The sequence below is a fragment of the Trachinotus anak genome, unplaced genomic scaffold (genome assembly GCF_046630095.1).
Source record: "Trachinotus anak isolate AG129_WGS33_773 ecotype Australia unplaced genomic scaffold, CSIRO_AGI_Tana_v1 ptg000024l, whole genome shotgun sequence".
Classification (NCBI taxonomy): Eukaryota; Metazoa; Chordata; class Actinopteri; order Carangiformes; family Carangidae; genus Trachinotus; species Trachinotus anak.
This window is the reverse complement of record NW_027273875.1, coordinates 10,578,172-10,592,500: the sequence shown is the minus strand read 5'-3', so window position 1 is coordinate 10,592,500 and position 14,329 is coordinate 10,578,172. Positions and strand designations below refer to the sequence as shown.

Below are 14,329 nucleotides of genomic sequence, written 5' to 3'. Positions count from 1 at the left end.
CACTTTCAAAATTTTGTACTGAAATAACCATAAAGGGCCTTGTACTTGGATGTTTCAGATATAACAAGACACATACATGTGTTTTTGGCAGATGGTTGGACTTAATGTTTAAGTCCACAGACAGAATGGTTGGCATAATGTCAGGCGCCATCTGACTGTTTGGACTAAAATGTCCAGTTTGTTCCAGACTAAACAATCTGGAGTTGAGCTTTTGCCAAAGACTAGAAACTTTAAAATCTGTGAAGCCTGATACATCAAATAATAGCCAAAAATGATTTGCATATACAGTATATTGTTCGTATCATATTTGATTTGTCAGGCATCTGTGGCAATATACTGCCCATAAAAATGTTTATTTTAGAGAAATAAACAAATGTTATCTGCTGCATTTGTAACATTTCAACTGGTTGGTTCTTTTTTTCATAGAGAAATCTTTTATGACCTCTTTATTTTGCCTTGTGGCAGGAAAAAAAAGGTTTCTGTCCCACAGTATACATGTGAGGAGTGATTGTCTGTGCAGCGCCTGCATCTCTGTCAGTTTTCCCATGTTGGGAAAGGATCAGTGCTATCTTTTCTCACATCAGGAGGCACACTAGTCAAGTCAGTTTTATTTATATCGTGCCAAATCATAACAGCAGTTAACTCATAGCACTTTTCATATAAAGCAGGTCTAGACCACACTCTTTAAAATAGTATTTACAGAGACCCAGCATTCCCCCATGAAGAAGCACTTAGAGTGTGGCCTTTAACAGGTGGTGCTGTGTCCTGTTCTGGAGAGAATAGTTATCTGCCACACTTGAGTTTGCTCTTTCCGGTGCTTATGAGAGAAGTGCCAACAGACACCTGAAACACTTGCAGGTTTTCGTTCAGGGCTCCAAATGCACATCTGCAGGATCTGACGCTGAACTTAGAAAGTGCAGACAGCATATTAAGGGCTGCAACACCTCCCGCGAATGTGTTGTATGTTTCAACAACGGGTGGTCTGGGGACCATTATGTGTTTTGGATTTTCAGTCCCAGCATTTCATATTTCCCACTGGTTCAATGCCAAAGAAGGAAGAAACTAGGTTCACGGCTTTGTTGTCGCACCGTGATGTTGTTACAGTGATGTCCTGGTTTACTCTAAAATCCCATGACCCTCTTCCCTTTTTCTTCAAATCTTTTTCATCCATCATGTTGCAGTCCTTTACCCTGTTCATTCACACTGTGCCTGTGAAGTAGATTTCTTTCTTTGTTCCACCAGTGGTACTGATGTAAAACAGTTTTCTGAAAAAAACCTTGTGATTAGTTTATTTATTTATTTTTTTTACTGCTGAAAATGCTGATGTCACTTTGAGGACAACATCAATGACAGCAACACCAGATTTCTCTTTGTCTGGATTTTCTGCACCTTGACAAACATCAGACTCATAAAGAAAGTCCATCACGTGGCCACATCCTGAACTGTGGGGTACATCTGCTCACATATAGTCACGTAGATGAGATTCTCCCTTGAATGGCACCATCATTTCATCAACTGCATGACATTCTTCTGGAGTTATGCAAATAAATTTCTCCACTAGTTTTTCTAACTGTGGCCTGAGTTTCCACAGTTCATCTTTCTTTGAGTCATCAGACACAGTGCGAGGTGATGTCTCCAGATCGATTTCTCAAATTGCTGACACTGATTCACTTTCGCGACTGTGGTTTGCTTCGCCTGTATCTCCCAACGGGCTCGTACATTAGGCATCTGTACAAACCCCCTGTGCATGTACATCCTCAGAACCTGCTCAGTTTCTCTGGCAGTTGAGTTTACTGACTTTCCCTCTTTCTGATTAGTTTATTCTGCAAAATCTGTAGCATTTCATAAGCAACAAGCTCTCTGAAATACCTGCATGGCATCCAGTCGTGCTGGTCATCTGAGGCTTACTCAACACATTCATCAAATTGAACAGCTGGAGGTTCATAATGTCTTTTTCCACCTGTATTCTTTACTTTTCATTTTGCCCCTCCCTGCCTGCTTTGTTGTTGTGTCCTGTGTTGTTGCTGTTGGGCCCTTTACCTCTGTGCTAGTCAGGTCAACACTTTCATCTCTCATTCATTTCATCCTCATCACTACTATCCCAGCTTTCCTCAGTGAGCATTGCATTAGGAGTCCATTCCTCCTCCTCCTCATCCTCCCCCTCCTAATCTTCCCCTAACTGCTTTGTGTCACTTGAAATGCTGATGACATTTTCAACACTGTACTTTTTTGTCCAAGAAACAAATGATACTGATGCGTACTCTGAATTTCTTCTCTGCGTTTGTCAATGTAACATTCAGATTATGAAAAATGAATAAGTAAAAATTGTTAGTAAGTGAGCCATCCAGGTGATTATCTGGAGAGCAGGTTGGTAAGGGTAAATATAAAAAACAAAGAAATCTCAATTTCCACTCTAAATGTGCTGTGTCTTAAGATGACATTATGAAATGCAAAACAATCATGACTGAGGGATTTACAAGTAAATGTTGTTATAGTCCTGCTGTATCTTATCTGATCTACATGATTTTACTTTAAAATAAGGTTTGGAATATGAAGTAATTACAAAGTTGCTTCAATACAGTAAATTCACATTGCAATATTGGCTACTTTTTTATAAATTAGCAAAGAACTCAACAAAGCGTAATTACTCATCACTCACTCTTGTTACCATTTTAACAGCACCAGTATAAGTTCTTAGTCAGTAGATCATCAGCTGTTGAACTGCACTGAGCTATTTAGTTTCTTAGAGAGAACTGAGCATCCTGACTCTGCCAAACATTTGATTTCTAAAAACACAGGCTGGAGAATCATAACCGTCCTCCCTGTAGGAATTATTAAATTGTCTGTTTCCCAAAAAGCTATTTGATAAACTGCCAAAGAAGTCTGACACATTTTTTTGGTTGTTAAAATATGCAATACAGCTGGTTTGTGTGATACTGAATTCTTTATTACTGAACAGCTTTTGTGTCTTTATATTTTATGATTAAACTTTTTGCCACTGTGTTTTTACAGCCCATGGCAGAGGGGAATCTCAGCAGGTTTTGACCGGAAAACAAACTGTGTTCCTTTGAGCAGCAGAAAACGTTGACGCAGTCAGCATTCGCAGAAACTACTCACCTGCTTTCTGTGTTTCCAGCAATAGGAGATGACTGTGGGACATGAAGTTAGTTATGATTTCAATAAAACTAATCACAAGCAGGTGTTTATTTGCCAACAGCAACACAACATTTACATGTATCACTTGATAAAATAACGGTTTAAAGGCCAAATGCCCCAATAAATAAGACAGGAAAGTAGGTTTGTTTAATTGTACATGAAAAACCATTACAAGCAACACTTTGAATATGTTGCACAAACTGACTCAAAGGCACACTCACTGTAGGTTTAGGGGTTTTAATCTGTATTGAACAGTCTGTTAATCCAAAGCATTGCCTCAGACTCGGACTCATTTTCAGAAGGAGTCGGGGGTGGATGTGTTTCATAAACAGTGCTTAATGGAAAGTGAGATGAGGCCATTTCCTCAAAGAGCTTGAGCTGTGCTAAAACAACAAGCCACACAATTTAATCTGACGACTTCATGTAGTAGTGGTCGGGTCTTGAGGGTTAAATTTAAGACACATCAGACATTAGCTTATTATTTGTGTGTTTCCATAACTGTGTGGTCTGTGTTCAGTGTGCAGCTGTGCAGACACCTTCTGGGAAATCCATTCCTGTTTCGGTTTGATTCATGCCTGCTGGGGCATGTCCACTAATGGTGACTTTGAAGATCATTGACCAGATGCTCCCTATATCAATAGGAAATTGACTGAAACTAATTAGGGCACAGATCAATGAAAGTTTTAAAGAATTTGGGATGATGGACGGACACTGGTTTCACATACACTGCTATTGATACTTGCAAAATTTCTAATTTCTAGTCGTCTCTTTTTCTCTTGACTCACCTGTTACTCAACTTAATAAACAGAATATTGACAGGAACTTGGGGTAAATAGAAAACAGATCAATAAGACTTCAGAAGAATTAAGAAGTGAGGCATCAGTTCTAATTTTACTCGCAAGATTAATAGCTGAGACAGGTTTCCAGATGCTCCACAGTCCACAGATTCAACAAATCCACTTTCACCCTTTTATTTAAACCAAATACTTGTAAGTGAAAACCAAGATGAAGGTGAATTAATCAGCCCAACTATGTATTTTAAGCATCTATCAGATCTTACAGAGCAACTAGTTTGTAGTTCCTCTCTGACCGACTGCACATGTGTACATTTATCCAACACTTTTGATGAATACAACAGGCATTCCGTTTTTCTGTTCTATGCTCAAGTCAAGCGATAAAATAAAAAAAGGAAAAATGGCAGCATATATTAAATGTTTTGTTATCGGTCAACTAAAGCAGGAGGCAGGTACTGAACGATGATTCTTGATTTGACATTATTTACACCCATTGATCCTTGGACTTCCTTTTCTTTTGACTCCAAGTAGAAACTGTTCGTCCGGTCATTCAATCAGCAAAGTGGCTCTGCCATGAATATATTACCCTTGTCTGAACCTGTGACACATTAACCTTGACAACACTACCGAAACAGAGTGTTATCTGTTGACCAGGTCACGTCTCAAAGTGATGCCCCTCTCTGCCACGCTGTGAATAATTCATGTGAGGGAGTGTGAGTGAGCCGGTAGAGGCTGGGCAACTTCAGAGCCAATCCATAGGCAAAGTGTACATATAGGACTCTGGTCCTTATAGCTATTGATTATGTGCCACGTTGGCCAGCAGCTTGGCAAGAGATTACAAACAAAATAGACAACAAGACAGCCTGACTGTCCATTCTTGTTAAGTGTTTAGGGGAGAGCAGGAAGGTGGGGGGTTGGAGGGAAGGCGAGCTGAAGGAATGAAAGACACTTGCCAGATGGAAATAAACACAGCCTTCTCATTCATATGTAAGACATGAATCCTTGGGAATAATAGCTTAATCATGGCCCGTCTTTCAGTGTGCGGGAAATGAGGAAATTTGGTGATGTGCAGAATGACAGACCCTTATATAGAGGATTTGTCTGTTATACCTTAATCCATTAGGAAAGTCTTCTGCCTCAACTGTAGCAAAGCCGATTTGGAGCCTGCCGATAGCATCAGTGGGCATCAGGGAGCTGGCAGTTCTCAGAGAGAAACAGCTGTGCTGATACTTAGATATTCTGCATGCTAACACTCTTACTTCAAATATTCAGCAACATGGACTTTGATGCACAATTAATATACACGTTCAATTTATACACTGGATTTCTTGAGAGGCAGCAGATAAAAACGTCTTCCTCAAATGAGCTAATGTGAAGCCTCATTTACAGTAGCACGTGTAAAAGTGAATGAAATGTGTTGGGTAAAGGCTGCTGTGCAAGGACTTTGCATATGTGCACTACATCATGTCTGAAGTAATTGTAGAAAGATTAACATTTGGGAAAATCCTTGTCACTTGCTGTGTTAGGTCCATGCATAATGAATTGCCATGACTGTTTGAGCCCTGCTGGAACGGATGTGATGACAATTTTCTGTCCCTTAATATGTCAAAATGTCATAGATTTCCATTATTAACTGCTGCTCTCATCACATCTAATGATTTTCCATATTTTTATTCATTAATATCCGGAATACTAATGTCATTAGTTCTATCTTCAATCTTCTTTTCTGGCCTCATGCTGAATAATCAAACCAAGGTCAGGCTTCGAGTATTTTTTCAATTTTTTCTTTTTTAACTATGAATATATTATTTACTATAAATCATTTTTTGTTTAGTTGGTTGGGATGGTTTCATCTCCTGTGGTTTCACATTTTGTGTGGATTTTACACTGAGTTTATTGACATCAGGCCTTGGGGACAAGGACAAAAGGCAGCTTGACTAATGTTTTTTTTTTAAGCTATATTCGTTTGCATTGTGGCAGATTTGTAGCAGTTAAAGTAAGGTTAATTAGCTGTTAGCAGCTCCTGTTTGCTATGTACCCATGTATGCACAGACAGCTATCACTGGATAATTTTGAGTCACAATGGCTTTGAAAAAATGTGTATTGTATGTTATATGACTGCGTTATGAGGAAACATTTTGATGCAAATTGCAGCTCTCTCCCTCCATGCACCCCCTTCAATTCTCGCCCACCTGCGGAGGCGTGCCTCACATTTTGAAAACCTCTCATCTAGATAGATGTGGACACCTGAACATTACACCTCATTCCAAAAACCACGGGCATTAATGTGCCACTACAGCAGCCTCCACTCTTCTGGGAGAGCTTCCCAAAAAAACTTTGGATTGTGGCTGCAGGGATTTGCTCCCAAGAGCATTTGTGAGGTTGGCTGCTGATGTTGGGTGACAGTGCTGTCACTTTTTATTTGTAATATTAACATCTGTTCAAATGTGGGAAAAAAGTAGATATTCAAACTGTAACGACCTGCCGAGTCTATGAGGACAACAGACCCGCACACTGTAGCATGAAGGTCTCCTTTCACTGAACTAAGGGGTCCAACCCAAACTGAGAAAAACAGCCCCACACCAATGGTACTCAAGATCACTCAAGATGTGGACAGGGCTGTCAGATCAGTTGTTCAGGTGAACTATTGCACTATGTTCTTGAATGGAAAAGCTCAATAAGGCCAAACTGATTTCTTTTCAAAGATCTCTTGGAGGGTTTGGCCCCTTCACCTTCTCCTGGCCACATATTTCTATTTAATATATGTAATTACAAGTGCTGTTTACTCCTAATAAGCAAGGAGAGCCAAGTGGCACAATGACAAAGCAAACTGGGCTAATCCCTGTCACACTGTTCTGATTTCCTTCCCTGGCCTGCTTTCTTCCAGGTTCGATGAGCCTTTCCTAGCGTGCAAAATCTTAATGTGATTTACATACCGCCACAGCTCCCTGCCATAACATCCCACCTTATCAACAATGCTAACATGGCAACCTGTGCAATCTCTTCATTTGAAATTACAAGCAGTGTTATTAGAGTGACTCCTAGACATGCTGGAGCTTCCTTTTTTGCTGACTCCAACACACACACACACACACACACACACACACACACACACACATACACAGAAAAATATGCACAGGATGCAGGAGTGAAAATGCTGTGAATGGACAACTGTAGTTGTGGTGTGCTGCACAATGAAAATTAATTCACCAGTCAGTGAAATTTAGACCGGTGCAGAAGAAAGCACAAACATTTAGATGGGAGGATAACCTCACTTTAAGTTGTGATGATACTCTTTTTTTCTTTCTAATTTAGGACAAGGTGGCATTAGTTCTATTTTAATCCCCATCCAAAAGTGTGAAAGTCACAGCACTGTCCAGAAAGTCCTTCAGTCGAGCTATATACTATTACTACTACAGGCAATCCTGCAGCTTTTCAGCAAGACCATTATCGAGGTGTGGTTATTTCATTTGACAAACTGACAGTCACAGCTGGGACCATCTCACTGTGTGATAACAAAAACAAGTGTCGCTTTTTCCCTGCTTAAAATATAGATGAACTTTTGCTTCTAATGGTGTTGGCTAGATTACAACGTCTGCTGCAGCAGTGAGCCTGATTAATGCAGGTATTATACACAACACATCAGCAGAACGTCAACAGCAGAGACGGATCTCAGGGAGTGTAACGGGTTGACAGTACATATCCAGCAGAGGCAGAGAGACACTGGGAAGGTGGTGAGGTACAGTGTATGTTGTGGTACCTGGCTTGAGGAAGGAGGTTGAGGAGCAGGAGAAAGATCCACAAGCCCAAGTCCAGTGGTTTGGGCTTCCAAAGTGCAGCAGCCATATCAGTTTAAACAGAAGACCCCTGTAGAAATAACAGAGGAGTTAACAAACAGCTCATAAGTGGCTTAACACAATCATCTTAACATGTTTGTAGCTTAACAGAGGTAATGGACATCAAATGATCGACATATTGCAGAGACTTTATTTGTAATCGTTCACCACCCTGCTCAACCTGCCTGCTCTTCATCTGGTTTATATCTTTGATTTACAGTATGTGATTGATTGTGTTTGTTTGGTCTTAAACTGATGCACTGACATTTTTATACCTAACAGCATGTGCCTGTCAAATACATTTACAATACATTTCATTTTTATTAAATGACATGAATCAAATGGTGGTTTAGGCCCATGTTTGAAACATCGATATGAAAAAAATCTATCTGTAAAATTGATGTGGCTCACAGAAAGGTGGGGGTCTTATTTTTTCCCTCCTGATATTTTTTATTCCCCACGTGAGATTTATTATATAAAGAGATGAATTGGTTTCATCAGAAAGGTAGCCTGCTTTTATGCCATGGGTCATATGAAAGAGGACAACATTGTTGTCTCTGTATCAAGGTTTTATTCTCTTCATCACAATCAAACAAGCGCTTAGAAGGAGCAGTATAGTACATGTGGAAGTAATGAGTGATACCTGAATGAGGGCTTCAGTTTTTCACATCTGCTCTTTGTTATTCTGCGTCACAACAGAGCAGAACTGCAGTGAAACATGTCAAATAAAGTTTGTTCTGAAAATAATGCAAGCCCACTGCTGACAGGCCTATAGTGTAGAGAAACATGTTGATTGTTTCTGTGTCTAGTTTCTAGTCTGTGTCATCTGCACAAGCATTTTATTCAGTCACGTTGTTCTAAACACACACTTCATTATCATCATCATCATCTTTATCACAGTCTTCATCAGCCTTTCCACGCTTAACCACAGACACTTAAAGCTTCATTTACACCACTGACTACCACAAAATCATATCACCTTGTATGTAAAACGAGAGCTTATGGGGACTGCAGCCCCAAACACAGCTGTTCTCTCCTGCAGGTCAGTGAGAAGTGGACTGTGATTAGTTTGAGTTATATAAACAGTCAAACAACTTATCTCAAATTAGGCGGGACATCAGATATACTTCATATTTAGTTTCATTGTTTGGGTCTGGGTGGGGATCAGGCTTGTTCGTCGCCTCAGAGCTGGTGTCTGAGTCCAGATAGTGGTAATATCTGGGTATTGCTTTTTTTCCCCCAAAGTCAAGGGGAAGGTCCAAAGAAAACAGTAACAAAAGTAAAACATACTCAGAGGTTCAGACCCCTCCCCAACTCAAGATTTCTTATGCAATCCGCAACTTATCTATTAACATCACTGTTGTGGGCGTTAAGTAATCAAGCGTTACACAAACTGAACACATTAAATGTTAAATAACCCACATAAATGCCCCCGAACTAAACTGAGCTGAATTCATATACGTACTGTTATTTTCATCAATACATTCATTGTGTGTTTGTGTCTGTCCTTACCCTCACTCATGAAAAGAGGTGATGTAGTTTACAAGTGCCTAGATCTGATAGTAGTGCACTGAACAATTTGACCAAACACTGCCAGATTAATGCTGGATACAGCTGGGAAACAAACCCATTACCCAGCAGTACACAGTCTCCCTCTTCTCTATGTCTGCACTCTCTAGATGCTACATAGGGGCTGCATTTCTGACACTGTAATTATTGGTAATTATTACAATGAGGTTGCAGTCTGGCAATTTACAGAAAGATTAAGTGACCTCTCATTAAAAATTGGCATGTCCGCTACTGAATGCAGCCTCAAAACACCAGCAAGATGAGGGAGAGGAGGCTAAATATCTGCAAACGCCTGAGGAACAGCAGCAGCAGCTACGTGGCCACTCGAGCACACACACACACACACACACACACACACACACACACACACACACACACACACACACACACACACACACACACACACACACACGTGTAGCAGCTGTGTTGCACTTAAAAGGCTTTCATTGTTCTGTTGTGAGATTCAGCCTTTATTGCCACCATACAGAGAGAAGATCAAACACTTTCCTGCGGGAATAAGTGTGCTCTCCGTGTTTCTGTAGAGCACTGATCACTACACGAGGAGTAAACAGATGAATGGATATAAAGATAGTCCTCAGCTTAATGTTCTAGTAGGAAGCTGCACTAATAATGCTCCAAACTGTGACCGTTCTTGTACACGATGTTTGTGGCTCTGAGGTGAAAACACATTACAGGAATCATCTTAATATTGTATATAACTTGGTGCTCGGATTGTAGCTGATTATTGTAAAATTTCTTACATGTGTGATGACCTAGGGCTGCAGATTTCTTTGCAGTTTGTGACCAAAATATTGTGGGGTGAGACAGTGGTAAAAACTTTGTTTCAACAAATAATGTGATACTCTGACATCACTATTTGTGGCATTAGCATCAGTACGAGCCTTACCTTCCCCTTGTGTGTCATTTAACAGCTATTGACTGCTGCATGCTCTATAAAACTGCAGCGAACAAAGGTTTGGTAAGGAGGAAGAAAATGAGCTCAGAAAGCCCCAAGGCCAAAATGGCTTGACTGTGTTAACAATAACCTCATATCAAGAATAACAATAAAAAAGTTTCCTTTATTTCTGATACAGACATGAGCACCCTGCTGTGTGCATCCACATAAAATGGGCTCCATCACTTGCAGTGACTGATCAAGCTGATAGAAAACATAATTCTGCAATAATTTATTCTGTCAGCAGTTTTTCAGTAATGTATGAAACATGTTCACAATCTCAATCAATACACTTACTAGGTGTTTGAAAGAATCAATATGCATTGTCATTCTGTGTTGTAAATCCAAGAACCATGAGGTGTTATTGATGTAAAGATGTTTACAGTCATCACTGTTGACCCGTGACTGAGTCCTCAAATAAGGATCCATCCATCCATCAACTCGCCTTCTTGACTAAGAAATACCACAGTGGGTTTGCTTCTGCGACATGATGAGCCCAGTAAGTAAGGCAAGTGTTTCCATGCCCAAACATTTCCCAGCTATCAGGTTACCTTACCTGTATATTTCAACCAGAATTAAAACCAGGCTATTCTACATGCATTCACCCAAATCTCAGACACTTGAGTGGCCATAATAGGTGCTAAATTATAAATGTAGCCAATTAAACTGAGTACACTTCATGCTAATTAGTTCAAATGTTGCTTTTCATAATTTCAGCCCTCATCTCCCTTTGAACAGACGTCATGTTCAAGGGCAGGCCAAGTCCCAGACTGTGTCAAATTAAACCAATCTTACCAAGCTTGATAAATGCTGGTAAACAGAAAACTGCAGACTGCAGTTCCAAGAATTTCTTTTCTTTTTTTCCCCCTTTTTGCACATATCATAAGGCATCAGTGTTTTCAACCAATGTCATTCCTTTCTTGTCTTTCTTTCTGTACATTATATAAACTGGGTTTTTGTTAAAATTAATTCTGGATCGTTATCCATTATCTTAAGAGTTTATGTTCCCCATAAATACTGCAGGATGCCCTGTGGAGACGGAGGTATCATTTCCTTGTCTTATAATGTCTGTCTGAAAATTGCATTGCTAATTTCCTGACATATTGCCACCTATTCAAGTCACTTCCACTCACATGGGGATCATCATTGCGTCTGAGTCATTTTTAAGGCTTTAAGTGTCCAGGATGAATAAATCTTTTGAAAATACTTTAACCTCAGGGCATAGAAGAATCACAGTGTAGTTTCACCACTGTTAGTCATTATAGTCTGCAGCGTTGAAAGGGAGGATGAGCTCTCATTAAAGAGTTGCAGCACAGATACTGGTAGACTAATAATGTCCTCAGTAAACAAGAACAGTAAAGTTTCAAAAGACTAAAGAAAATAAGTGAAGTTTAATTATTCTCATTACTCAGTCTATACTCAGTCTATAATCTAATCATCTATCACATTTCCTATAGGATCTCTGTTGTGTTCTGATGATTCAGTTCATGTTTCCTCAACACAAGCACCAATTAGAGCTGCAATGAAAAATCATCCAGAAAGCTTACTAGACAGCACTCTTACAAGTGTCGACAAATCCTTTCCATAAAAATAAGACAAACAGGCATTAAACATCTGGCTGCCGGCCACTGTCTGCAATTCTGCACCCGATTTACCAATACCTGTCATGCAAAACAGGGGCTCAGCGGTCCCTGGGGCTCAGATTGTGCTTGAAAGAGAGAACATGAAGGAAAGGAAAAAAGAAAAATAGACATGGTGCTTTTGTTGGCAAATTAAAAATAGCTTGCCTAAGGTGACAGTAGACCTAAAGCACTCTCCCTTTCCTGTTCTTCTAACATTTGTTTTCAATTCTACTGTCAGTTTTTTTTTTTTTCCAGGGGAAAAAAAAAACATATGCTGTGAGTAATGTAATCATATTTGACAGAATTAAAAGGCTATAAATGTCTTTGATGCAAATTAGCTGAATAATCTGACTGTATAACTATGCTGAGTGATTTGTTGAATAATACAGATAATAAGTGGTAAAACAAGAAGTGGCAGGCTCTAGTTTCCTATTAGAAAGATTTCAGGTGCATGTCATTTGGAGGCTATTTTGTTTCTAATTTATTTTTATAGTTTTACTGTCAATCATGACCTGCTGAAATCCACACTGTAATATTATACAGTTTCATGGTATGAATATAAATCCCGCTGGTGCAGTTAATGCACAGTTCAGGATCTCAGGGCACAGCGAAAAAAAGATAGAAAAACAAAACCAAAAGACAAAGACCTTGTCAGCCAATAAACACTGTCTACTGCAGTAATTGTTGAATTTAGGACACAGCTCTATAGCCATGTAATCCAAGTGGCCGTTAACTAAAAATAGCCCTAAATCCTGTCACATTTGGTTTGACGTGACGGTCATGCACAGAGCATCTACCAGTGATCTTCGTAGTCTATTATTTAACCACATACATAAAAAGGATTTCAAAGTGGACCCACTTTTGTTTTGAAACATTGGTGGGAAACACTTTATTGTGTTCAGCATACTAATAAGTCAATCATTTCTGCAGTAACATACAACACACAAAATAAAGCAGAGTACATAAAAACAAAGGGAGAAAAAAGGAGGACACAAGAAGTATGCTACTGAAGATGGACAATTTCAAAGATGAGGTAGTTAGCTAAAAGTAAGGCTAATGTATAAGGAGTGGGAATAGTTAGCTAAAGGTAGGGATAATGTGAAAACAATTTAAATGGTTCGCTAAAAGTAAGGCTAATGTATAAGTAATGGAAATAGTTGGCTAAAAGTAAGGCTAATGTGTAAACATTTAAAGCTAAAAGTAAGGCTAATGTATAGAGATTTGAAATAGCTAGCAGTAAGGTGTAAACACTTGAAATAGATAAAAGTAAGGATAATGTGTAAACACTTGAAGCTAAAAGTAAGGTAAAATAATGTATAACAGTTGAAATGTTTAGCTAAACGTAAGCCTAATGTGTAAACACTTGAAATAATTAGCTAAAAGTAAGGCTAATGTATAAACAGGGGAAATGGTTAGCTAAAAGGAAAGTTAATGTATAAACAGATAAACAGGTAAAGGTAGTCAATAAATGGTTGAAATAATTAGCTTACAGTAATAAAAACAGTTAAAAAAGAAACAGTGAGCTAAAAGTAATGGATAAATGGTGGAAATTGTTTTCTAAAAAAACAGGATAAATGAAAGCGAAGCTAAATGAATTCATTTGAAATAGTTAGCTAAAGGTAATGGACACTACCTGTCAAATGTCCAGCTTCTAAAACCCCACGACATAGTAAACCTGACCAGACCACCTACACACAGGCAGTTCAGGTGTATGAAAATAGCAACAACAACTTTGATGATCCACTTTGATAGAAGTACTAGTATTAAATACCATCCAATATAAATCCGTTAAAATTAGCATGAATGGTGGTGTTGATGAGAGAGTACTTGAGTTTGTCTCAAAAAATAAAAAACAATAAATAAATTAAATTGGGAACCACTGTTGTCGATGATGCCCTGCAACAGGAACACAGGTGGACCTCTAATGAGGGAGGACAAATTTTAGCTCTGTTCTGGGACTGTGGGCTTGTTCGTTACTATGATCATTAGGTTGTATCACTACCAAATGATCAATGCACTGGGCTGTCGGGCAAAACCGTTTCCACTGGGGCCCACTGTGATTATATTGCGGCACTGATAATTTGTCAAAATTTAGGTTTATTCCTCACAGACATGTAATGAGAGTACAGTGGATCCATTATGAACACAGCACCACATGACAATGATCCTCTGTTGCTGTTTTTAGGGCAGAAGAAAGATAAATTTCATTCTGTCATTTTCATCTTGCTGTGCCAAGGCTTGGCTGACTAATGTTCAGAGAAAGTATGCTGTTCTCAGGTGCTAAAAGGAACTATAAAACTGTAGAATAAAAGAGCCCAAGTGGCCCTGATGGTCCAGTTTAATCAAAGCTAAACATATTTAATCTCCTCTGAATTTAAGGTGAAGTGACTTGATAAA

The 14,329-nt window shown here is 39.1% G+C and overlaps 1 protein-coding gene across 3 annotated transcripts in view; it reads right to left on the bottom strand.

Moving 5' to 3' along the window:
* gabra3 (gamma-aminobutyric acid type A receptor subunit alpha3) overlaps positions 1–14,329 on the bottom strand; it is an 89,053-nt gene that overhangs the window by 56,508 nt on the left and 18,216 nt on the right. For all 3 annotated transcript variants that reach the window (XR_011684877.1, XM_071460708.1, XM_071460707.1), the window contains exon 2: positions 7,711–7,817. Coding sequence is in view for 2 of the 3 variants with exons in the window: in XM_071460708.1 (XP_071316809.1) it covers positions 7,711–7,796 (86 nt within the window). In the remaining variant the exon portion in view is untranslated. The remainder of the gene's footprint in view (positions 1–7,710; positions 7,818–14,329) is intronic.